This window comes from Pieris napi, chromosome 15 (genome assembly GCF_905475465.1).
Source record: "Pieris napi chromosome 15, ilPieNapi1.2, whole genome shotgun sequence".
Classification (NCBI taxonomy): Eukaryota; Metazoa; Arthropoda; class Insecta; order Lepidoptera; family Pieridae; genus Pieris; species Pieris napi.
In genome coordinates this window covers 3,254,329-3,281,867 of record NC_062248.1, presented here as the reverse complement: position 1 = coordinate 3,281,867, position 27,539 = coordinate 3,254,329, and the positions used below count along the sequence as shown (strand labels likewise).

Sequence of the window (27,539 nt, the reverse complement as noted above, 5' to 3'; positions counted from 1 at the left end):
CAATTAATCAATTAAATTTTATTATTGATTTCTTCGATAGTAAAAACACGTGGCATTTTAATTTACAATTCGTCATTTGAGATTTCAATTAATTATTTTGCATAAAATATAAAATATTTATATTTTATAAATTCTCTTTACGTAATTTTAACTTTAAAAATAGAATTTCTATAAGGTAATTCTATAAGGTAATTCACCCTTCTTAATCTATCTCAATCGGTCTCAATAGCTCTCTCCGTTTTCTTCGACAAAATCGCTGCACATCTTCGTGACGTTCCGTAAAAACACGCGGTTTTACCCTCATGCGCCTAAGGTATTTTGAAGTTTTACTTCAAAACATCTAGGTATAACATTACTGTTTTCCACTACTATAACCGAACGCGGACGAGTTGAAAAAAGTAGGGAAGAAACACCTTAAAGTTATTAAAAAATAAAACTATATTTACTTGTATAATATTTATTATGTAAGACAGAAAAACAATAATAATTGTTTTATTATTGTAGTATGTTGTATGGCGATAGCCTAAAACCTGCACATTTCTTCACTCGTGCAATATTTTACCGTGCAGTCACATGACGCCGGCCGGTGCTTACAAAGACGATTCTTGTCTCGCGAGTCGCGACTCGCGAAACACAACCGCGTCGAGCGTAGCGTAGCATTCACGTTTCTTACGTTCCGTGCTTTATCGAAAATTATTCTTAACTAAAAAACATTTTTACATTAATTAAATTAAGTATATTGCCACGATTATATATAAGCTGTGCTGTGCTATACCAAAAAACAATGTGAGATAATTTTTAAGTGATTGTGTGTGATTCGTGTTTTGCGTGACATAATTTTGTTGTTGTGAAAAGATTTTATTATGGAAAACCGGCATTATTGGGAGGAGAATGGGCATACCGTCAAATATGACAGGTAATTTGTTTATATATTTAAGTGATTGTCAAATTAGCTAATAATCTAATATATAAGATAAATTCTATTAAAAAAACCACCCAAATGTCAAGAGGTCATACCTACTAATCTGATACTAAATCATTGTTTTTCTTTTCTTTTGGTCTGGATAAATTTAATAACATTCTGCGGAACAAGCTTTATTTATTTAGGTTTATATTAAGTAAATAGGTATTTATTTACATCAAACTGTTTGAGAAACCCATACCTATCTATTACCTAATTATTACAGGTTGCTTACTAAATGCGTAACAAAACAAAAGCAGTCACAGAGTTTTAGATAATATTAAGTTGTAGTAAAACTTGTAGGTACGTAAGCAACCCGCTACTTGAGCAAGTATGTTTTTTAAACCGCATTAAATACGTTTTCAATAAAATATAATTAATAAATCTATGTAATTATAGATAACCTGGCACCACCTTATGCCTACAATTAGGATTATTTATAGTCAGAGTTGTTCAATAATATGTGCAATTATTGTTAAAATGACCAATCATAGCAATATACAAATTCTATTTCATACTTGTCGTCGAAGATGCCAGATTTCATTATTTGTTTTCTAATGTAATTTACTTGACAAACATCCCTAACTGAACTAAATCTTAAAAATTGCATAACATTTTACTATTTTTTTTTATACCCTTCCCCCCCCCCCCCTAATGTAACGCGCTGTAACGTTTTTCTGTACCCAAGTACATTACTGTACCCCAGTATAGTAAAACGTTTCGTGACCACCTAGTGACTCTTTATACCTAAAAGTTACCACTATGTGGTGTAAAGTACTGGAAAGTCGAAAATAATATTAACAATAACACATAATTCAATCCCCGCCCCGCATCGTAACGTTTTACAAAAGGAACCCCCAATTCGTTACGTAATACTTGCGTTACTACGCTCCCTTGATCGTATTTTACTATATTTATTTCCAAATAGAATGTGCCATGATATTGACATTAAACTTATGGAATTTTCCAGTGCCATTCATAATTGTAAAATTTCTGTAGTTGATTAAATTGCATTGCAATCATTTGCTGCAACACGTGCAATTCATTCAAGTTTTAAGTACGTCTTTGCTTTGTTTATTGTAGTAAATTACCTCAATGATCCCAATACCTCATTGGCATCCCTGAAAGAAAAAATATTCAAATTTGGTATGAGTTTTTTGATGCAATACCGAAACATGCGACTATGGCGAAAGTGCCAAGCGAAAATAGCACCCAGCAGCCGACATCGTGAAGTGAAACACGTGACTTGAATAAAAGAGGGGCAGGGGGCGCTGCACGCGCACTTGCCTCCACAGTCCACACGCCGCGCGAAATGTGACCACGCTTACAAACAATTCTGTTTACACAGACATTACGCACACAGTCACATCAGTGTCACGTTTACGTATCGCCTGACTCAAATGAAATCGACCGGATATAATATTAAGGCCGATTTACATTATCTTAGTGTTTAGGAGAGTGCTTTAGGATAGTACTTTAGTTGAAACATGTAAACGCTACTTGCTTTAGTAAACGCTACGCTAAAGAACTTGCCTTTCAAGTTGTACTAAAGCACTCTCCTAAACACTAAGATAATGTAAATCGGCCTTAATGCGAAGAGTACCTGAATTTCACTTCCATTTTCTTTTGTATTTATTATTTATTTCTTTATATTTTGCAATTACTTCAAAGTTATCTATGTATTTAAAATTTAAAATTTTTAAAATTTAGAAAAAAAAGAATTTAAAATTTATATTTAGTTTGTACTGTGTATTTGTTTGAAATTTTAATCAATGATTGTTATTTAATATTTTGTAGCGACTGACGTGGCCTACAATCTGACATAAAGTATTCAACACTAGTGCGAAAGAGAGAGAAAATACACGATTATTTACGCGTGTAAAAGAGACGGAAAGAGCATGGTTGAAAACGTGACAACCGTATTTTTAAGTATAAAACATTTCCACAGCACATTTTCTAATCGTGGACTATGTCATTGATCAATTATGTTCTTACTCATACAATCATTTGTTTGAAATAAAAGCTTAATAAATTTAAATTAAAGGTTAATAAAGTAAATTTCGGTCAATGCCGATGAAAAATGTTTTTAATCTAAGCGTATTTTTGATGCAAAGAAATAATATACCTATAAAAAGTGTTATTTTGAGGTTGAAATTGCGCAGGGCCGCACGTTCGGCTGAATACAGAACAATGATTAGAATTTTTAATCTAATTTCATCCCGGATAAATTATGGCGGAATTTTAATAAATGTATGGAACTAGGGTTCCAACCGGGACACTACGAATATAATACATACTGTTTAACCTTGAATGGTCGTCGACTCGCTGTTTGTGTTTTAATTAACAGTCACGTGTTTTCTTTATTCAAGTCCATAAAATTTAGACTTTCTAACGCTGACCCTGGTCTAAAAATAATTAAACAACAAGCTTGAAGAAAATTTTAATAACTTAATATTAATTTAATATATCTTTATATATATAATTCTTCTGTGAGTGTGTATGTCACTGAACTTCTCTCAAACGACTGGACCGATTTTGATGAAATTTTTTGTGTGTGTTCAAGGGGATCTGGGAATGCTTTAGATTCACACAAATCAGCCCGCCAGCTGGCGCTGCAGTCGGTACTTTCATACTTTGCTTTACTAATCGCTTGAAATATCATGCAGGACAACGTCTGTCGGGTCCACTAGTATTTTATATATCTTTTATAATATTATTTTTGGAAGAAACTAAACTGCATCCATGCATGCTTTTTGGATTACTCATATGTCAAAATTCTATCTGATTCACAGATTATTTTAATTAAAGTAATTTTTCGGCCTTTTTTACAATAATCTTTAATGTTTAATCGTTTATATCTCTATATTATATATAAAATTCTCGTGTCACAATGTTCGTTCCCATACTCCTCCGAAACTCGACCGATTCTTATGATTTTTTTTTAGCTACTATTTACCTATCTTTCAAATACCTAAGTGATAAGGGGTGTCTTATTTTTTAGATATTTTTTTTATTTTTAAATGATACAACATACCAAAATACATACAACCCTTAATTATCACCCCTCTACGATAAACCCCTATTTTTTTATTTTTTTATTAAAATCTTACGAATTGAACTCTGAAGTTTATATAGAGGAAAATTCACAGAAAAACTTAAAAGTTTTCATTCTAGAAACCGAACAGTCTCTAGGGTAGCATAGCAAAATGTTCATGTTGGTATGTACTAAAAAGGTAGGCTAAGTTAAATCACATTAAGGAGAAACGAAGTTCGCGGGGACAGCTAGTATTCTATAAAATATCGTTTAATCTAACTAGCTTCGGAAATAAGCCAAAGATTACAAGATACATTTTAGCGGGAATCTGCATCTATCAAATAGACATCTGTCAAACTTTGACAGTGGCAGTTGTCTCTGAATGGTGTTAATATTGTATTGTTACTTGATTTATTGATACAAATCGATACAAAGGTCAAGTACAGTTAAACCTTCTAAGTCACGAGACCTATTTTCTAAAGGATAAACAACTTATCTAGCACAGGCGTAATTAAATGTCTGACATTGTGTTGCTGTTTGAGAATATCACGAGATTGCAAGGCATGATGACTTACAACCGTTCTCAATATTTTTAATAAATAATTCTTGTTGACCACGGTTAAAAGCACGTGACGTTATGTAATAAATTCACGTTTTAAATAATTAAAGATTGAAATTTTTATTTTGTAATTTTTTATGTAAATAGTTGAATGTTGTTTTTTTTTATCTCTACATATTTTTTAAGAAAAAATATATCGATTCATCAGAGATAAGCGATAGCGAAACGTGATTCATTACAAAAAGTCTTTATATTAACAGGACAATCGTGGATTAACAACGAAGGTATATCTATATATATATAAATCTTCTGTGCGTGTTTGTAATTAAACTCCTGAACAGCTGGACAGCTTTTGATGAAATTATATATATTTAGTGTGTGTTCAAGTGAATTTAGGTTTACAATAGGATGATGTTTTTGTTTTTTTGTGCGACGTGTGTACAGGACATACCTATATCGGGTCCGATAATTTACTACATTTTTACATATTAAAGTTTAAGTCGTATAAGTATCAGTATTATAATTGTGTACATAGGTATAGACTATAGAGGGAAAAAAATCTCGAATATTAACACTCGTAAAAAAATGTTTTTTTTTCAGTTTCTACTCTAAAATTTAATTTACTTTATTATTCAAATAGAATATCCTTGACGTTAGTTTTTTATCATTTTTGTACAAGTAGGTGAGCAGCCTTTTGTGCCTAACACACGCGTTTGTGCGTAATAAGAAAATAATTCAATGGGATCAAAGTCGAGGTTTGATTTCAATTCCATATTATCAAAGTTTAAAAAACTTAATACAGAATATATAAAAAACGCAACCGCAAGCTTAGAAACCTACATTTTTAAATACCCATTATCTATGGTAAAACAACATTTTGAATTCTAATTTCTAAGATTATTTAAAAACAGAACATAACAAAAAAAATGTTTACCTATTTAATTTTCGTTTTATCGACTACGCGCCTTCGGCTAATGGCAGCCAATAAGTTCGAGTCGAAATATGTATGTTCAAATCTGTTCAGAATCACGCTACAAAACGAATATAAATACTATTTCGTCTGACACGTGCGTTTGAAGACTAATCCTGACTAGTGGATTATCTGCCAAGCTATAATTAGCTTTAAGTAAAAATAATTAATACACAACGTATTATGAGTCATCGCCTTGAAAATGGCAAGGTCGTGTGTATATTTCAAACTAAACAGGAATAAAAAAATAAATATATTACTTATATAAAACACATTGTGTAAGAAAACGTGAAAGAGAAACATTTCACTTTCTAAAATGAACGAGTTTTATAAATGTGTCCGCAAAAATCAACCAAAACGCACGTGTTTATTTCTAATAATTACGTAATATTATTAATTATTATATCACGAAATAATTTGTACTTATCTCTTAAAAACAAATTATATTCCAATCAATACAAGAATAGTATTTTGTTCGGACGTCTCGAATATTCCGAAGCTTCAACCTTGACTTTCGAAAGATTCGTATGAAAATTTCTACGTCCCTAATGCGCAATGCAATGGCGCTCCCGCGTTATTTGCTGATTACGTCACACCGCCTGAAGTTTTCGCAACGCCTCGTGCGTCGCAACGTGACTCGTAATCACGTGTCCACCCACGCCGCTGCGCCGCGCTTAAAGACGAGACGGCTTGCACGTAATACGGAATCTATGGTCGATATGAGTTTATGATTTGTCAAGTTATTACTATTACTGTATTAAACATCCGCTTAGCAGTTATTAATGAAGGTACTACAGAAGTTACGTTTACAATTTGTCTCATTGATGTATTTTCAAAGGTAGATTTTGATTAGGATATTACCGTATCGTGGAGGAAAGCAAAGGAATTCAAAATAGATAGTATTAGTAAAAGAGCAAGCGGATTTAAAAGGTCACTTATATCACAACAAACAAATATAAATATACATAGATTATTGTCTATACAATATACATAAAGGTCGCTTGGACGACAGATAAAGAGAGAACTTGAATTATCTTGTTTTTATCTGTGGCAGCAAACATTTTATAGTGCGTTGCTCATGCTTTTGGCGCCATTTACACGTTTTGTTTTCAATTTGAGACTATTTTGTTATTTCTGTTATACGTTTAACATTATTTTATTTAACAAATTATTAAGCTATAAGTAGCCTATTATTATTGTATTTTTACTATAATATTATTTTAATACGCAGGTAAAATTTATAATGTACATAATTATCTTTTCGTAAATGTAAATTAAACTCAATTTATTAATTGGTAAATCTTTGTCACAAATATTATATCTAATTTACACAAAGTCGTGAATAAAGTAAAGAGTTTTCATAACTCTTAGTAATTAATACCAGTTTTATTATATATTATTATTATCATAAAAATAAAGCCTGTTTATATCCAAACTTTACAAATATAGAATATTCAGTTTAGTTTTTTAGATTTGTTAAATACATTTTTCTTGTTATCCTAATATGTTAACTAAACAAAATATTAAAAAAAATATCTTAACTTCCTGCAGTTCCATTGATCGGAACCCCTCCTCGAGTAAAAGCCTACTCTCGCTTTCTCCAAATATCTCTATCCCAGCTATCTTTCTCCCTTCTTGATAACGCTACTATATTATAGCAGGAATATGATTAATAATTTTTTAATTCATATGGATTACGTTTATGTGTTTGAAAACATCCTTATTATGCTTTATCGTCTCTTTTCATAAAAGGGGGCAAACGGGCAAGAGGCTTACCTGATGTTAAGTGATACCGCCGGCCATAGATACTCACATTGCCAGAAGGCACGCAAGTGCGTTGCCGGCCTTTAAGAATTGGTACGCTCTTTTCTTAAAGGACCCGAAATTGAATTTCGGTTTGGAAATACATCGATGGGAAACTGCATCGGCACTATCGAATTCCACATAGTGCTGGAGTTTAATAATAAATGAGGATATTCGTCTCTCAAAGTCAGATGCGAACAACTAATATGAGTGTCTATGGCCTGTGGATATTGTGCCCCTCTTTTATTAAAAAAAAGTCAAGTAATTGAAAATCCTTCCTCCACAGTTTCAAATGTCTATGCTAATGGCGATATTCAACCAACAAGACAACTATAACTCAGACTCGGAGTCAGACCTAGTGCCAGGTCTCTTCTCAATCAGGGTGATATAAAGGAGTCACAATGTTACACAGTTTACGTCATACATCTAATAACCTAAATTGCACACGTGTGTAAACATGACGCTCTCACAAGGCTGTAAACGTACCTGTCATTCTAGAGCAGTGTCAAACAAGTAGCGGTAGAAAACTGTAGATTACGTAAAATGTTTAATCATTTACGGTAGACAAAAATATGTATTGTTCATCATGTATAGGCAACGCGCACCGCAATAAATAGGCGACGAAAGAAACTTGGACAGCTGCCCACTGAAGTATTTCCGAATAAATTTGACTTAGAGTCCTTTAAGAAAAGAGCAATATCTTAAAAGGCCGTAACGCACTCGCGAGCCATCTAGCATTAGATGTCCATGGGCGGTGGTATCACATCAGCAATTTTGGTCTCTAAAACCTACCGTCGTAATGAATTTTGATTTGCGATATTCGTAGAAAAAATCGTAATAAAATCACAAATTAATGAAATTCTTTATTCCTATATTATAAAATAGTTTTATGTTAAAAAGTCTAGTAAATTTTGAGGTTTTTGTCGTTATTATATTGTTTCAGGGAAATCATATTAGTCATTTTATTTTGCCCCATTTTGAGGTCTCTTTGAAGCCACTTCGTAAAGGTAAACCCCTGTAAGCATTTACGTCAAATATTTGCCCCATTAACGGTTAAAAGGAAAATTACAGTAAATATGCCGTAATTACAGTAAATAAAAAATAGGTAAGTTGCATTCAAGGCTTTATTAAAACGAATATGTCGCATTTAGGTCGCTTACTGAATAAATTAACTTGAGTCAATCCGAGTTAAAATCCAAAAATATAAAGAAGAGAAATAAAGTTCTTTAAACACAAATAACTTTGACAGATAAAAAGTGCCGAAATTTTGACTTGACATACGAATTCTCGATTTCGCAAAGATTTATGTCTATGCATATATTCCCTATTACTTTAAATTTTAATAAGTTATAGAAACAAATTTTTCTCCTAGAATTACATTGAATTTTTCAACTGGACTGCCATACTAAAAAAAATCTGGTATTAAATAATCATAAAAATAGAACAGAACACTACGTGTGCTAAGCACGTGACTCATGACGACATGTTTGCACAATGGTCCATCAAGTTTCGATCAAAATAAATGATAGCTATTAAGGAATGCGCGTGATTCAAACACGATAAGATTGTCGGCGCCTGGTATACATTTTTTTTTTACTTTTTTTAAAAAATGCCTAGGAAAAAAAAGGAAATGTTCTATTTATACTAGTATTTAAAGGGGTTAAATATAATGATCACCATAAAATGCTTTGATACCCTTAGTTCTTTTACCAAAAATATATACTTAACACCAGATAAATAACGTCTAAAATTACAATAGTACTAGCTATTTTAGTCACGACTGCACTTCAAATTGTATTCGAACACCAAATGTAGTAAATGATCACCAAATCTTAGCGAGCAAATTAATGCGCTATTTCTGCCTAAATAAACCACTATGATTGACATAAAATGTAGGCTTATTACCAAATGAAGCATTATGATGCCATATTAAGTTATGTCTGCGGCTTACGATCCTCTCCCACCACACTGGGACATCTCGTTGGATTGGCGATTCGGCTTAAGCACGTCCAGCCACCTTCAGAGGCCAGAGCTATTCCGATTGGCATGAAGCGCAAAAGAGGACGACCAGCCAAAGCTAAGAAAGCATTAATTGTGCAGTGAATTAATACAGAAGACTGATTCTTCTTAAGATTTTTTAAATGCTTATTATTAGTTTAGTTTTAAGATCTTTGAACTGTTTATTATTAGTTTTAAGAGGACTATCTTTTTAATGATTGTTTCAATAATTAAAAAAGGGATTATTGAAATTGTAAGAGTTTTATTTTTTATTTTAGGTATAGCATTTGGTTGTAAACGAAACGCTCAAGATAATTTTTTTTTGTAGTGGTTAATCAATTTGGAGACAAAAAGGTTAGGAGTAAATTTACTTTACTGTGTTTGGCAAAATATTTTTTTTGCCGAGGGTAATTTACTTTAATCGGATAACGAGATTTTATTTTTTTGCATTTCATTTTAAATTAAAATATGGTTAATAATTTGGTTTTCATTAACTATTTTTGGGCTAACAATGAGTTTTTTGGAGCCAGTTTGCTTAAATAGGATAGCGAGATGTTAAAACTTAGGTTGTAATTTTACATTAAAATGCGGGTTTAATTTTGGTAATCATTTACTATTTTTGTCTGTTATATGTTACTATACCTGGTGGTAAGTTAAACATAAGCCGTATTTAAATATACTTTTTACAAATAAACTAAACTGGACTAAAAAAATCGTTTTTAGAGGCTATATTTATTTCCAAAACATAAATAAAACGCTCTTTATTACTAAAAGCATTACATGGTCGCCTGATGCGTATAAGTAATAGTGATTTCAATCAATATCGCAGCGTAATGAGATACTGGTAAAACCCCGACCATGATTAATCACTGTACTACATTTCAATATACAAATAATAATAAAAAGACTTTTATTATTTAAAAAATTGTCGACCAAATAATGGTAATGTAATTGACTAAAATAAAGTGTTTAGTTAATAACATTTTTTGGCCCGGGTGCTGGTATGGGATGCAACCTGTTCAGACACGGTGGTCCCTTCCCATCTACATGGAACCAACAACAAAGCTGGCTTGTGAAGCGGCTGATAAAGCTAAAGCATGCAAATAGAGGGGTCTAGGCACCGAATATGAATTTGTCCCATTCGGTGTCAAGACCCTTGGTCCGTGGGATCCTAGCGCTATAAGGCTTTTTAAGGAAATAGCAAATAGGTTAGTCGACATCACAGGAGACCGAAGAGCTGGCAGCTACCTCGGACAAAGAATTAGTCTAGCTATTCGAAGGGATTTTTAATCATAATATATTTTAAGGTTAGTTATTGTTTTTTGTTATTGAAGTTATATAAAATAACAGAATAATTAAATTTTTCTTTAACTGTTACGAAAATATGCATATTACATCTATACCATTGCACTATATAAAAAAAATTCAACGTTTTTTCTACTTTGTATAGATCGGGAATTGCTTTCTAAAAATAGTATCGGCCGTTAAAACTACGACCCGTATAAATATAGAACCCCACCGACAAACTGTTATCACAATTATCACCTGTGTGTCAATATTATCGCTTTTACTGTGCAATTTGCCTTATCATGGTCACGTGTTGTTGCGAGTGAATATTAAATTCATTTTTGAGCACGTGAATTTATTATCGGAAGGTCATTGCGATGACACGTAAGCTTGCAAATATTGCTGACAGATAAGGTACCTTAGGGGTTGTATGTATGTATGTACATTATACCTCCCCCTACATTAGTCCTCTAGTCAAAATTCTGGATCTATTTTGTAGATTATTTTTATATAAAGGCGAGTGATCGGGCCTTCTATGCCGTCCGATATTTTTAATTTAACTTCAGAAAGAAACCTGCGATAAATCTGACTCTCTTACGTCAGAAATGTATTGATTTTGACAGACGGTAGACATGTGACTTGATAGTCCCCACTATCTTACTCGATCCCAGAAGCGCAACGATATTTTTTTTCTGTCCGCAATTATGATTGTTTATGATCGTCATAGAAAACGAATCAATAGAAATAATTGTAAAGAGATGGAACAGTTTGGAAAAAAATAGAAGTATTTAGAGGTAAACAGAAAAAAATCGTTCTAAGATTTGTCTGTGTTTAAGTGTTGTAATCTGTGCTTAAACAAAACAAAATGGCGGATAATGCTCATCAAATAACACTGAATAGGATGAAGGCGAAAAATTATAGTTAAAGGCACTTAACATTATGAACTTTTTTTAACATTCTAGTCTGTTCGCTATTATTCGAGTCAGAATGCTTTTATGTGTAAGTCTTTATCAACTTTAGCGTGATGATAAAGTAAGTAAAAACTGATATATTGCGCAATAACACTCGGACGCTAATAAGTTTATAATGCTTAGTAGGGTTGTCTTCTTTATTTTATTTGTGGTACATTAAGTACCTATAATAAAAATCTATCCGCAATTGTAAATAATACACGAGATTAAAGGTACTATTGATTACGTCTATTAATAACTAAAAAATATGAAATAGTCAAATTTTAATGCAGGTATTGCCGCGACGATCTAGTTCTGTTTGAACGTATACTTTTTCTACTGCTCACACAGCTTCGGTGAACAGGATTATAGGCTGCCTTGCTACAAACACGAGATTTATAGATAGATTTTAATAGTTTGTGGCAACCCTATTTTATCACGACAAATAAAATTTGAAGTCACGTGGAGGGCTCATGTGTGTCTGTTTGTGGCGCACCAGCCTCATTAATATGAATGTATGAATATAAACATTAAACATGTCAAAACGCTAAAAATAAAACAAATCTATTTTTGCCTATCTACAGATGTACATGCGATATATTAGTTTATATTAGAAGTGTTAAATGGAAGAAAATAAAGCTATTTACACACAGTAAACCGCAATACAAGTTGAATTGTAAACCTACTTTGTTTTGTTGCCGGTTAAAATTTTGTACGTCTAGCATTATCATTAAACTAACTATAGTTTTCTTTGGAAAGTAGGTAGGTCTCCATATAAAACTCATTAATAATAGCTTTATTTGTAAATATACAGTATTTAAAATATTCTAAACATAGTAATAATAATAATTAAACACTAAATAAGGAATTAAAACAAATTCTATAAGTTTGGTCCCTGTGGCAGTGTTAACGCTGGCAGGATTTCCTCGCTGTATTGCGATACTTATTCGTTGAGCGAGAAAAGCACCTGCTCGGTGGGTCACCGGTACTATCAGTTGCCAACTTAAATCTTTAATTAGCACCTGTGGACTTCAACCCCACGGCCCAAGAGTCACTCCAAACGGAACAAAATCAAAGTTGGAGAAAAGACCCTAAAACTCTATTTGTAAATTATATCTAAAAGTCTATCTAATTATATCTAAAAGTATATCTAATTATATCTTAAAGTCCATCTAATTATATTTTAATATCTGATGAAATGTGAAACCCGTCAACTTATAAAAATTTCACGTTGACCGGCTATACATATTTCATTTTTTCATAATTTCCACAACGTGACGCCACGTGACTGCTTTGAACTTTGAAAGTCTTCTACTTTATTCCTTACAACGGTACTTTGTGTTCAATTCACTTCCAGAGATCTGACAAAAATCTTCTCCTTAGTTTCTTATCATACATATCAGACAAGTAGCTTCTTGATCGGACGCAGTCAGGAAGAGACGTGCAAACACAATATAACGTGTGTGTACTTATCGTGTACACGCGTTAGAAGTTATACCTTCTTTGGAGTAACAATATAAAAATCTTTTCAAAAATGTTATTCTACGTTTGTAGAAAAAACGACACTAACAGTAGAAAAAAACTAAAATGTTGACGATAGCTAACTTGAGGGTGTCGGTTTTTTGTGACGGTGTGCGCGCCAAAACTTCAATAAAGAAGCGGTGCTACATTCCCTTTAGGTCTAGGATTTCTTAATCTATTTTATGATTATTTGTCAATCTCATAGGCATGTAGGTGATCAGCCCCCTGTGCCTCCTGACGCTGAAGCCACTAGGCCAATACTGCTCTATACGTAACACTATTTATTTCAATGTTGATGTTTTCCTGCTTCCCTACTGCTTCCAAGTCCCATTTTTAATTGTTCTTCCTTTTAAATATTATATCTTCGCTTTTTATTTTTTTATTTAAACTAAATTTAAAAAAAATATTTATCCTCGGCTGTGGGCTACGTAATTATCTTAATTGCTGGGCTTAACATGTCTTGGTAGGTACCAAGGTTACTAGTAAAGTTCATTTTAGTTGGAGTACCTACTCTTAAAACAAGCTATGAAATGACACAACAAGAACTTTTATGATTTATCTTGTGTTTGTGATAGTTTGTTCCTTCTTGTAAAATAAATAAATGTTTTCTTAGGGCACTCGTTGTTTATGTCAATGACATTATATTACTATTTCCTATATAATGTGTTAATTGCATTAATGGAAAAAATAATTATTTATTTATTTTAATAATTATTATTAAGTTTCTCTTGTATTAGTTGAAATAAAGGAATTGAAATAGAAAAATTAATCTTTCCAGTTACAATTCGAACGACGGCTTCGGTCGGCCAAATGGTGATCAGCTGAACTTCACAGCGCGTTCAGAGGATGAAGGAGACTACAATGCTGGGTCGGCAGCCTTCCTCAAGAAGGGAAAGGTCTCAAGGGCAAGTTACAGCAGATGTGCCCAATTTATAATTATTTACATTTTTCTAATTGCTTTAATATTTGACTTATTTCATATATTTGGAAGGCTTTTAGTAAATTTATTTATTAAGGAAACTAAACAGATACATCTCTATACAGTAAATAAAATAAAAGTAAAACATAAAATAAACACATTGGACATATCCACAAAATGTTTCACTGATAAAAAATATTGTATTGTATTTTTAACATAATTAAGTAAAACAAGACAAAACATGACAGCACAAAATTTATAAATTAGGAGAACGACAAACAAACTAGCAGCTATATAAAAAAAAACAAGGAAGATTAAGACATTAAGTGTTTTAACTTGAAAGTGCGAAAAAGGATCAATGTTAGTGGCAGAATCCAAGGCAGAACACATCCTGTGAAGAGGCTCACGGAACCCAATGTTGGTTCTGGGAGTCGGATGGTTAAATGCGAGCGCAGAGATCTGGCACGAACATTAAATGTATTAATTACGCGTTATTCGTAAACATTATTTATATATATAGTTAGTTTATTGTTTTCATAATCCGAGAGCTAACAAACAATTACACTAAGAATATAGCCAAAGATGGAACACATAATATTTACATACAAAAATTTTCAAACATTTGCAAAAGGAAAAAGCAATAAAAATTATTCAATACATTTAACTAAGTAATACCTAATTCAGCTGTGTTGTGTGATGGTGTAAAAGTGAGGGTATATATGTGAGGGTGTGCTCATGATTCAGGTGATTTTACGGATTATAAATTATTCTCACAAAAATAATGTGTAGTTTTAATATGTCAAGTGACGCATGCATTGCAAAAAATGTTTTTTGAACAACCTTTCTGTTCTGTTTCGTGAACAATTTTTTTTTTAATTTACAAGTAAATAACCTTGTGTGCCAGACACGCCGTCGACTTTGGGTCTAAGGCAAGGTTTCCTCACGATGTTTTCCTTCACCATGCGAGTTTTAAATGTACACATAGAAAGTAAATACGCACAACCGTTTCAATACGACCTCATGAGAGTCGCACGTAGAAATAACTAGGCCAACTGCGCTTAAAAATAGTGTCGGATTTCTTGCTAGTCCTTCTCGCCCTTAGGCCCTTGATTTGGGAACTGCCTTGCAATTCTGTGAAAACCGCTGTGTGAGTTCGGAAAGTGAGTTACAGAATCGCAAGGCAGGTAGTGAATTTTCGAAAATAATAATTAATTTAGGCCTTCCTTTGTTTTTTTTTTATTTGAAGTTTTTTACGCATAATTTAAAATCCTTACATATCCGGGTTTTTGACTATGTTATCCTTTACTGCACTGATTCACAGCTCTGACTCCAAAGCACCAGGGTCTCAGGGTTGACAGCCACCACCATAAGAATTGGTTTTGCAAATTTCTAATAGTTTTACAGGTTCTATATCATGATTTTTTTCCAATAGCAAGATCCAATGTCGCACCGCATCATCGAGAAGAGAAGACGCGATCGAATGAACAACTGTCTCGGAGACCTCTCCCGACTGATTCCACCTGAGTATCTGAAGAAAGGGCGTGGCAGAGTTGAGAAGACTGAGATTATTGAGATGGCCATCCGACACCTCAAGTTCCTACAGGAGCGAGTCAATGGTTTGTTTATCATAATGTATATAGATAAATTTGAAAGATTTAAATTGTACGATATTTAAAAAAAATAGTAGTTGATATTTCGATATTAATTATGTATTTCAAGAGGTTCGATTCCCCGTTAATTAAAAAACATTCATATGCAGTAAACCCCCTTATAAGACGGTACTCTTATAACACATTTTCATATTACGCGATTTCAGTCCCTTGTATAACGCGGGGATTTCACACGTTATATTTCTGTACCGTGACATTTATATAATGATTTCTACGCACTTATTTCGTTCATAATTTAATTAGTTTTGTGAGAATTAAATAAAGATTATTATTATTATACAGTTTTTCTCAATATTTGATTTAAATCCCTTTTAACGACAAAAGTGAAACGTGAATCATTTGTACAAAATGCCTTATATGGGGAAATACAAGCGCGTTATGCGAGAATACTCCTACAACGCGTTTCCTATAACGCGGAACAAATCTACCGTTTTATAGGGGGGATTACTATAATAAGTAGGATTTCGGACTGTCGCAAACTTAGTATTCTTCAGGTGCTTTAAATTTAATAATTTTCTATTCTAGATTTTGTTTTACGCTATACATAATCAGATTGGAGGTTACTATAATTTAATTAACAGCACTCGTGTTTAGCAATTTCTATCGTTAATATATTCGCTATATACACCTTGAAAATTCCCCTAAAAACACCAATTAATTTCATCGCTTTAACTGAACTATTTATTTATATTTAACTATTTATTTTTGTTTAACTGAACTATCACTCTTGTCTCAACATAAAAGCAATTTGGGTACAACTACCTTAGTTATAATAGATTGGTATAAAAAACTTCTTTCGCGATGCCAACTTAGGGTTTTCTCCCCAAATTTAGGGAGAATCATTATGTCTATATTTTCTGGGGATACTTTATAAAACATTTTATTGAATTCACGATTCTATACTTATATCGAACCCAACCAAATATAAACTCCAAGCATATAATACTTGCCAGTTAGATTGATAAATGCTCATGAAACATTCAAAAATCTGGGGCCCAGACCTAAAAAGGTTGCTGATTGATTGCTGACTGACTGATTTTATTTTTATACATACATACAATTTACATACATTAAAGCGAGTATATATACGATAAAAGCTATAACACTGAAGGACACTAATGTTTTCGTGAGTCTACCGGCGGAAGATTGCATCTTCGCGGTGGCTTGTTTTGTAGCTGCTGAACGGCAAGTGGTGGAGGATCATTTCAAAGCGGGATACCAGGAGGCAGTAGGGGAGGCTGTCAGGTTCCTAGTGGAGGTACAGGGCTTCGGTCCCGCGGACGGCCTCTGCGTGCAACTGGCGTCGCATATGCAGAGACATTTCGAGGGTGTTACCAAAGGTTAGTGTCTCTATATGTTACGGTTCTTGTACCGTATGTAAATAGTGCTATATACAAGGTGTTTCATAGATAATCACATTTTATTTATTTATTTATTTTATTTATTTACATTACATTAAAATGATAACGTACAAGAGCTCAACGACATTAAACAATTTTCAAAATTTCAATTAAATTGCTGGTCACAATAGTAACAAAAATTATGGGTTGCTATTATCGCTTGATATCAATTAATACAATTAAAACATAATTTGATAGGTCGGCACACATTGAGACTCATTTAAATATTCACAAGACACTTCCGAACATCTAAAAATTAAACAATCGTATCCTATATTTAATCTTAATTTGTTTATGATTTCGACACAAGTGAACTTAGCGATAATATTTATGTCCCGGTTGTAGGTATTCTTTTGATTCTACCGAACTAGTTCTTTACCGATGTTCTAGTATGAATGAATTTACAGGAGTGTTAAATTTATTGACAAATTTTAACGCAATTTGTTTGTATGGAAAAATGGATTTCTTAATTATTAACGTTTTCCTTGTACTTTTACTTTATTATGCATATTGGCTTTGATATCCCTTAAATAGAAAAATAAATGTGATTAGGTTTGAAACACGTTATAAAGCTACGTAAGCTATGTTTTAGCCGTTGTCTACGCGGAGTTAGGTTTGGGAGCTTTTATTTTTGCGGTTTTCTGATAGAAACTATTGTCAAAGAATATTTCCGTTTTAAAATGCACATAATACATAAGGTAGAAATATACAAAAACAGAATAAGACTGTCTCCCTGTTTCGTGTCAGCAGGGTACAGAGAAGAACATAACTATAATATTATTTATTTAAGCTTTATTAAGGAATCCATACAAAAATTGAGTTAGTTGTAAAAAATGAGGTTAGTTTTTTTATATCGGTCCGTATTTTTTAGCCCCTTTGAGGGTAAAAGCCTCCTCCATATTTATTTTTCTAACATATTTCTCAATGCATTGTTCTATGAAAAGAAAGCTTTAATATGGAGATAAACATTTAAAAAATCTTTGTTTAAAAAAGGAAATAATGTACGATGAATTAATTGAAAATTACACGATTTCAGGTGAGGTGTTACTACGTGAGAAAGTCCCACGATCCCAGGGTGGGTCATCTTCAGAGACCGCGAGCTCTTCAAGCAGTTCCCATGGATACGCCGTGAAAGGGGTCATCCAGCATCCGGAACCACCGCCAACATTCCCCCGGGAACCTTTTGCACCGGAAAGACAGATAGAGGCATATCCTATGGAGTGTGAAAGAGGTATTTTATAAAAAAAAAAATTTAAATTTCCCTCCAGGAATTTTGTTTTATTTTTTATTAGGCCTTAAACAAAATCCTTAAAAGATACAAGAAAATATGATGTCACACATACACATTTACACACATACCTATATTAAAACAAAAATTTCAAAATAGCAAGCTAAAAATCATCACAAACACACAGTTAAAATCTAAAACTGCATAGAAACTTAATCCTAAATACACATTGAATATTGTTGTAAAATATATCAATATTTACAATCATGTTAGTAATTACAATTTAGAAAGGCCGGCAACGCACCCACCAAAAATGGGTGTCTATGGGCTGCGATGACGGCCCTTTTTGGGCTTCTCGTATGCTTGTGTGTGTTTGCTTTACTATAAAAATAATTAAGTTGTAAGATCGAGAAAGTATTAAAAGTAGAAGAATTTTACTTAGTAACAATATTTTACCATTCCAGTATTAGTGGGCCCTATCACGTTAGTGGACGACTCCATTGCTGACCAACCGCTACCCCTGGATGGACGGTGCAAACGTTCACCAACACTTCGCAAAGTGCGAAAACCGGAACACGGGGAGGACTATTTACATTCCTACAAATTCAAGAACTCAATAGAGAGGCGATTTTCCCGGTCACAAGACAATGAAGTACGTATTTTTATCCAAACATTTAATAAATATAGCTATTCAGGAAGAAAGCCCACAAAAAATAAAAGAAAAATATGACGGTAGTTCAATAGATTTGAGGGTAGTTTTGAAATTTTGAGCATTCTTCTTAGCTGTGCATGATTGTTGCTTCTGTCGTTTTAGACTCGCGGTCGTAGTTTGAAATATTTTTAAGGCTGGTCACATTATCAGATGTAAATAATCTCCCTATTCTCTGATCTCTGGTTCAAAACTAAAAGTTTGATTTTCCCACTCGACATAGGAACCAGAAAATCTTTTATTTGACGCAGACCAAAGCTCCCACAGAGCGGCAGAACGCATCGGACTTTTTCAATAGAAAACCCGAGGAAAATCGGGTGTTGAGGTAAAGCTAGCTGGTGTAGGTCTAATGCATGAAAAATGCGTTCCTCTTATAGTACGGGAGGTAGCAACGTTTGAAAAAAAAGAATTTTAGGTCAGCTGATTTTGTGATATGTCTTCCTTCTTGCACTTCCGGTTAGAGTCTGGGCAATCTGGCTGGCGGTAGTGGTTGCGTTCATTAGTGCGCATCCTATCTGTCCAGGTAAAAATCCTGGATTTTAAAAGCATTTTAAGAAGCGTAATTTTTAATTTTTCGTTTTTAAATACGTCTACCTGACATACTTTTTTTATTGCCAGACATTTTTCACGTTGCTAACTATGTGCCAGACGCGATTTTAAGTTTTATTTTTATGAAAATTTCAAAGCATTTTAGAATGTCTGTAATTTTAATATTATGTTATTTAAATATAAGGAAAACTGAAAATGAATTTGCCAGACATTAATTCGGTTGTTAAGTCTTGAATTAAAATGATAAAGTTTTGCAGTATGATGAAGCATTGCATTTTAAGAAGCGTAATTTTTGATTTTTCCTTTTTAAATACGTCTACCTGACATACTTTTTTTATTGCCAGACATTTTTCACGTTGCTAACTATGTGCCAGACGCGATTTTAAGTTTTATTTTTATAAAAATTTCAAAGCATTTTAGAATGTCTGTAATTTTAATATTATGTTATTTAAATATAAGGAAAACTGAAAATGAATTTGCCAGACATTAATTCGGTTGTTAAGTCTTGAATTAAAATGATAAAGTTTTGCAGTATGATGAAGCATTGCATTTTAAGAAGCGTAATTTTTGATTTTTCCTTTTTAAATACGTCTACCTGACATACTTTTTTTATTGCCAGACATTTTTCACGTTGCTAACTATGTGCCAGACGCGATTTTAAGTTTTATTTTTATAAAAATTTCAAAGCATTTTAGAATGTCTGTAATTTTAATATTATGTTATTTAAATATAAGGAAAACTGAAAATGAATTTGCCAGACATTAATTCGGTTGTTAAGTCTTGAATTAAAATGATAAAGTTTTGCAGTATGATGAAGCATTGCATTTTAAGAAGCGTAATTTTTGATTTTTCCTTTTTAAATACGTCTACCTGACATACTTTTTTTATTGCCAGACATTTTTCACGTTGCTAACTATGTGCCAGACGCGATTTTAAGTTTTATTTTTATGAAAATTTCAAAGCATTTTAGAATGTCTGTAATTTTAATATTATGTTATTTAAATATAAGGAAAACTGAAAATGAATTTGCCAGACATTAATTCGGTTGTTAAGTCTTGAATTAAAATGATAAAGTTTTGCAGTATGATGAAGCATTGCATTTTAAGAAGCGTAATTTTTGATTTTTCCTTTTTAAATACGTCTACCTGACATACTTTTTTTATTGCCAGACATTTTTCACGTTGCTAACTATGTGCCAGACGCGATTTTAAGTTTTATTTTTATGAAAATTTCAAAGCATTTTAGAATGTCTGTAATTTTAATATTATGTTATTTAAATATAAGAAAAACTGAAAATGAATTTGCCAGACATTAATTCGATTACTAAGCCTTGAATTAAAATGAAAAAGTATTGCAGTATAATGCTTGTAGTACGAGCATAAAAAGGAATATAAAATTAGATTAAAATTAATAATCAACACTTTATTTAAATTGTCCTAATTACTAAATGTAAGTTATGAATAATTCATGCAACGTGAAAAATGTCTGGCAATAAAAAAAGTATGTCAGGTAGACGTATTTAAAAAGGAAAAATCAAAAATTACGCTTCTTAAAATGCAATGCTTCATCATACTGCAATACTTTATCATTTTAATTCAAGACTTAACAACCGAATTAATGTCTGGCAAATTCATTTTCAGTTTTCCTTATATTTAAATAACATAATATTAAAATTACAGACATTCTAAAATGCTTTGAAATTTTTATAAAAATAAAACTTAAAATCGCGTCTGGCACATAGTTAGCAACGTGAAAAATGTCTGGCAATAAAAAAAGTATGTCAGGTAGACGTATTTAAAAAGGAAAAATCAAAAATTACGCTTCTTAAAATGCAATGCTTCATCATACTGCAAAACTTTATCATTTTAATTCAAGACTTAACAACCGAATTAATGTCTGGCAAATTCATTTTCAGTTTTCCTTATATTTAAATAACATAATATTAAAATTACAGACATTCTAAAATGCTTTGAAATTTTTATAAAAATAAAACTTAAAATCGCGTCTGGCACATAGTTAGCAACGTGAAAAATGTCTGGCAATAAAAAAAGTATGTCAGGTAGACGTATTTAAAAAGGAAAAATCAAAAATTACGCTTCTTAAAATGCAATGCTTCATCATACTGCAAAACTTTATCATTTTAATTCAAGACTTAACAACCGAATTAATGTCTGGCAAATTCATTTTCAGTTTTCCTTATATTTAAATAACATAATATTAAAATTACAGACATTCTAAAATGCTTTGAAATTTTCATAAAAATAAAACTTAAAATCGCGTCTGGCACATAGTTAGCAACGTGAAAAATGTCTGGCAATAAAAAAAGTATGTCAGGTAGACGTATTTAAAAAGGAAAAATCAAAAATTACGCTTCTTAAAATGCAATGCTTCATCATACTGCAAAACTTTATCATTTTAATTCAAGACTTAACAACCGAATTAATGTCTGGCAAATTCATTTTCAGTTTTCCTTATATTTAAATAACATAATATTAAAATTACAGACATTCTAAAATGCTTTGAAATTTTCATAAAAATAAAACTTAAAATCGCGTCTGGCACATAGTTAGCAACGTGAAAAATGTCTGGCAATAAAAAAAGTATGTCAGGTAGACGTATTTAAAAAGGAAAAATCAAAAATTACGCTTCTTAAAATGCAATGCTTCATCATACTGCAAAACTTTATCATTTTAATTCAAGACTTAACAACCGAATTAATGTCTGGCAAATTCATTTTCAGTTTTCCTTATATTTAAATAACATAATATTAAAATTACAGACATTCTAAAATGCTTTGAAATTTTCATAAAAATTAAACTTAAAATCGCGTCTGGCACATAGTTAGCAACGTGAAAAATGTCTGGCAATAAAAAAAGTATGTCAGGTAGACGTATTTAAAAACGAAAAATTAAAAATTACGCTTCTTAAAATGCTTTTAAATCCAGGATTATTACCTGGACAGATAGGATGCGCACTAATGAACGCAACCGCTACCGCCAGCCAGATTGCCCAGACTCTAACCGGAAGTGCAAGAAGGAAGACATATCACAAAATCAGCTGACCTGAAATTCTTTCTCGAAAACGTTGCTACCTCCCGTACTATTAGCACGGAGCATCAAGTCAATACCCCTGGCTGTATTTGTTTTTTTTATTTTCAGCCAGATAAAATGATTCCAAATGCACAGACTACTATTAATACAAATAATGCTTCTCTGTCAAGTTGTGTTTACGTACCATAGACAAAAATGCTTTGCGACAAGCGTGACCTAATTACGAAAGTGGTCACGTGGTCAAGAGTGAGATGTCATTCGCGTACATAGTCAGTCCTTTAAAACAAAACTGCTTTTGTTTTTATAAGGGCATTAATAACTCGTGTTCAATATTTATGTCCGTTATAATTACTTAGGGTTAGAAAAATCAGAGCGGTACTTTGGTACGCGATAGGTACAAGCTTCTGATATATTTAAATCCTAATAATAAAATTGTCAAATGTATGCTTTCGGTATATATCTAGTGGGAAATACAGGCTTGGTTTATCATTACTATATAAGTGGAATAAATACCTTATGTCATATGTAGCTATACAAACAAAAAACAATGTAGTTACATCCAAAAACTGTATTTATTTTAAACTTTACCTAACATGCCTGAACCTAATAAATTTTAGGTTAAATATTTTTACCGCCCGTTCGCCTTAACACATATCATTTTCAAATAATCATTATAATTTTTCTTATTTAGCTTAATTTATATATTTTACATACCATATTTATTAATTTTTTTTATAACCATCCGGCAAAGGTAAAACAAACTACTCACCCCGAATCGCAAATATTTCTAAAGTAAAAATAATTTGTACAGGCGGCTCAGCAAGTAGCGAGACCTGCGCACGCGCATAACAAAATGTACAATTACAAGAGGCGACGCGCGACCAAACCAGCGCCCTCTACTTCGACCTCGGCTTCGGGCTCCACTGAAGACACCAGAGATACATCGCCACAGGTGAGTTGAGCATCACAGCATGTCCAATTCCTGTTTGACTCTGCCTTTCATAAAGCCAAGTTGCTCACTTTGGCTCACTCTTCCGTGTCCGTTTAAGTGAAAGCAAATTCCTATACAGAATAGTAAGTCACAGAATTGAGTAATAACGTTTGAAGGGTAGTCAACCCTGAATAGAATTGAGTTGCGGTTTTGAATCATTTTCTTTTACACATATGAATCTATAAAGAAAGATCATTTATAATTTCAACCAATCACTTTACACGTTCTGATGGACTACGTGTTTGTGTTTTATTCTCACTATAGTGTAAGTGATTGCTTCTATATTCCCGCTAATGTTACTTTATTACGGTTACATATGTCAAGTGAAGCGTGGTTGCAATTCCTTACAATCCTTGTACAACAAAACTTGGCGATTACAAGGAATGGCGGAGAATTTCTCCAGTTCTTTTCGCGTTCTTGATTTGGGAACTGATAGTAAATGTACATTTAGATCCTCGTATTGGTTAATATTGACGTTCTTAAGTGTACTTATTTAAAAATAGGATTCAAAACATTTTGATTTGATGATTATTATATAATGTGTCTTACAATTAGATTGTCTAAATCGTTTAAAATAAAACAAATTCATGAAAATGTATTTTTAATATATCTACGATAAGGCGTTCTAAATTTAACTGAAGACATTGTCTATGTATTTGTAATAGAGTATTTGACATCTCTCATAGACAATTTGAGTTCTGACAATCGAAATGTCACATGACACAGCGCGTTACTTTACAAAAATCCCGCAAAATATCTATAAATATGTTTTATATTTGGCATTCGGCTTTTAATGTTACGGTTTTGAAAATAATTGTCTCTGTTATAAAGTGCATTGTCGTATATGTTTAAGGTTTATTTTTTCAATTACAGGATACTTCCAGTGAGTCACCGCATAATCATCAGTACGAGAAACCACTTCCTCCTACGCAGTTTGTGCCCGTCTTCGCACTAAATGCTCTTGGTAATTGCTCTTTAAATTAATCTGAACTCTGACAGTCTGCTAGAACGAGTTAAAATTTATGTTTTATGTTAAAATGTTGGTATGCTTTGGGATTGATTGGTTTACAAAAAATGATTGTCCAGATGCTCTCCGCTTATATAGTTACAAATAACAGTCCAGGCAATTTATAAATATACTCAAACATAACAAAATCAAATTTTAAAGAACATAACAGATAACAATAAAAATAATTTTTAACTCGATTTAATATTTTTATAAGGTATTTATTTTTTATACGTGACTCGTGAAAAATAAAATATTCAAAATGGCGTCTGACGCGACCCTTTCTAAAACGTGTTAAATCACGTTTTATTAACTATTTAATTATTTGTGATTATAAAATATTTATTCCTGCTACAACTTTATACACACAAACATTTATATATAATTAATTGTTCGCACCGGTTATAAAGAATACAAAGATTAACAACAATGAATAATAAATAGTAAACTTTAACAAACAACACTCAAATCTATAATTTATTGTCAGCCATAAAGCACGCCAAACGTCTCTTAAAGGCGCCACTGTGTTGACACACTGGCAGACAGGTTATCAAATTATTTAATTATACTTTTATTTCCAGGTAAATACTACGTCCCACTTAGCGTGGATTACGCGTGCTTAGCGCGATATCTAGGTCCATACGACATTTTAGACGCGCGTGCCGTACAACTCTCGGCGCCACTTCATCCTGTGACTATACACGTAAATTTTCAGCCTTGTATAAACTATCACGTCAAACGCGAGCCCAACGAACGTGATTGGAGGCCTGCGTAGATGACAACACTGAATCTATGGTTAAATAGGCTAAGATATTTCAAAATTAGATAACGTATATTTGAATAAAAGTTCTTTAACGGATATAGATATAGACAGATAACTGATATTATAATTAGTCTATAGAAATGTTGCTATATTAACGCTATCTATTGTCTATTGCTCTATAAGTGGTAGTGTTGGAGGCAGTCTCACTGGCCTCGATTGCTGAAAAGTGGTTTTCAATAAATAATATTAAAAATCGTTTATATCCGGTAACGAAATTGTATTTAAGTTATTCCATTCTATAAAGTTAAAGTTCTTCTATTCTTCGACGATTAACAGGCCATAAAATCTTTTACAAAAAAATTAAATTAAAATGGATTTTATAAAAATGAGAGATGTCAATTCAGTCACATTTTTGTAAATTATTATGAACGGATATTGTCAATTTACGACAGAAAATATTGCCAACTATTCTGTCAAAGTCAAAATGTCAGTCATGATGGGCGGGCTCATTAAAGGGACCAACATTTTCGTGACATATTTAGTTTTAGATTATTCCAAATTGTATGTATAGAAATATGTGGAGGAGTATTGTGAACTGGTCCTCCAGAGGGCGAGAAATTGTATATATCCTTAGTCGGAATAACTTCGTTAGCGCGTTTAGGATATGACGTCATCACAGTGTCGCTGCAGATATTTCCAAATATTAACATTTTAGACCAATTCATCGCCGGATACAATGTCAATGTTGGATTTAGACGAAATGTACTAAAATTAGATAAAAACAGAAAAACTCTATTTTAATAAATATTTATACCATTTTAGTCCTAATTTTAAAATATAAGGTATGTAAATTGAACTGACAAATTAAAGTAAGAGATGTTTAAGATATACGTAGATATTTATTATATTTTGGTGGGAGGTGAAGTTAAGACTGCGTCAGACTTGGCAGGCGACGTTCAGTGTTCTTAGTCTCGGCTGTGATATAAAGAATGTACCTAGTCAAGATCTCTGGTGATGCTTGACGTATTTTTGAATATTATTTAGCTATAAGGCATATACATAATAAAAAGTCAATTTTACAATGTACTCGGTGATAAATATTGCACCCATGTCTGGCCGTATAATCTCGTCTGGCTAGTTTTTGAAGTTATACTTCTTAAGGCGCGTTATGAAAAATTGATGAGAGTGAAATTTTACGATGCGCGCGCACCGTCACACAAAATTAACAGAATGAAGTTGCCCACGGAAGATGCTACGGCATTGGACATAATTTAAAAGCAACATTCGAATAATAATAGAATTTATGTTACACTTAATGTAAGAGAATAATAATAAATATTTATTTATTTAATTTTTCAAATGTAAACTGAACTTTATTGACTATAATGACTCATTTTCCAGTCTTTGATTATTTAATTGTAATTAATTATTTGCGTGCAATCAAAAACTATTTTTAATAATGCCAAAGAAGTATAACTTCTTACGCGCGTACATACATAAGTACACGCACCCTTTTTTTATATTTAATTATCGTATATAAGCGTTTCGTGAGTCGATCTAAGCCGTAGTCCTCTGTGAAATAATCAAAGTGCATAATTTATTATCGTATACTGAAAATTGTAATCTAGACATTTTTAAATGTTTCATTGTTGTTTATTCTCTATAATGCCTACATAAAATGTATAGTAATTGGTAGAGAATCGATACATTGTCATAGATTAAGTTTGTTTTATATAGATTTATTATAAAGATATAACGTGTTACTGGAAATCTTAAGTTATCATTTGTTGTATTGTATACGGGTTTATGTACTTGTTGGAACCCTATGTATATAGAAGCCATATAATTGTTTTAAAAAAAAAGTTTCCTAATACAAATGTAGACAACCAGTGACTATAAAATATTTGTTATAAATTATTATTTTATTACTTACCTATAAATCAACCTGCTTACTAAAATGATATCGGATATGTTGAAGTTACTACATATGCCTTGAAAATTGAATATCCTAATAGGCCAAGATTAAATGAGCACCTCCAACAAATTGTGCGTAAATTGCACAAATTACAAATTTCCCGATAAAACCTGTCTTTTGGTGGCTAATACAAACCTGGATAAAAGAATGTTCATTTTCCACTGATTCTAATTGTGTGACAAAATATTGCCATGAC

At 32.2% G+C, this 27,539-nt stretch overlaps 1 protein-coding gene across 2 annotated transcripts; it reads left to right on the top strand.

Moving 5' to 3' along the window:
* Positions 1-609: 609 nt before the first annotated feature.
* Positions 610-26,629, top strand: LOC125056595 (transcription factor cwo). Of its 2 annotated transcripts, none has more exons than XM_047659773.1 (9): positions 610-916; positions 13,862-13,979; positions 15,435-15,618; positions 16,848-17,012; positions 18,109-18,303; positions 18,765-18,952; positions 23,420-23,560; positions 24,473-24,563; positions 25,187-26,629. In XM_047659773.1, the coding sequence occupies exons 1-9, from the start codon at positions 864-866 to the stop codon at positions 25,378-25,380; spliced, it is 1,329 nt and encodes a 442-aa protein (XP_047515729.1). In that variant the 5' UTR covers positions 610-863; the 3' UTR covers positions 25,381-26,629. The 2 variants fall into 2 exon arrangements, with proteins under 2 accessions (XP_047515729.1, XP_047515728.1); XM_047659772.1 differs by having other exon boundaries at positions 13,862-13,988.
* The last annotated feature ends 910 nt before the right edge of the window (positions 26,630-27,539 follow it).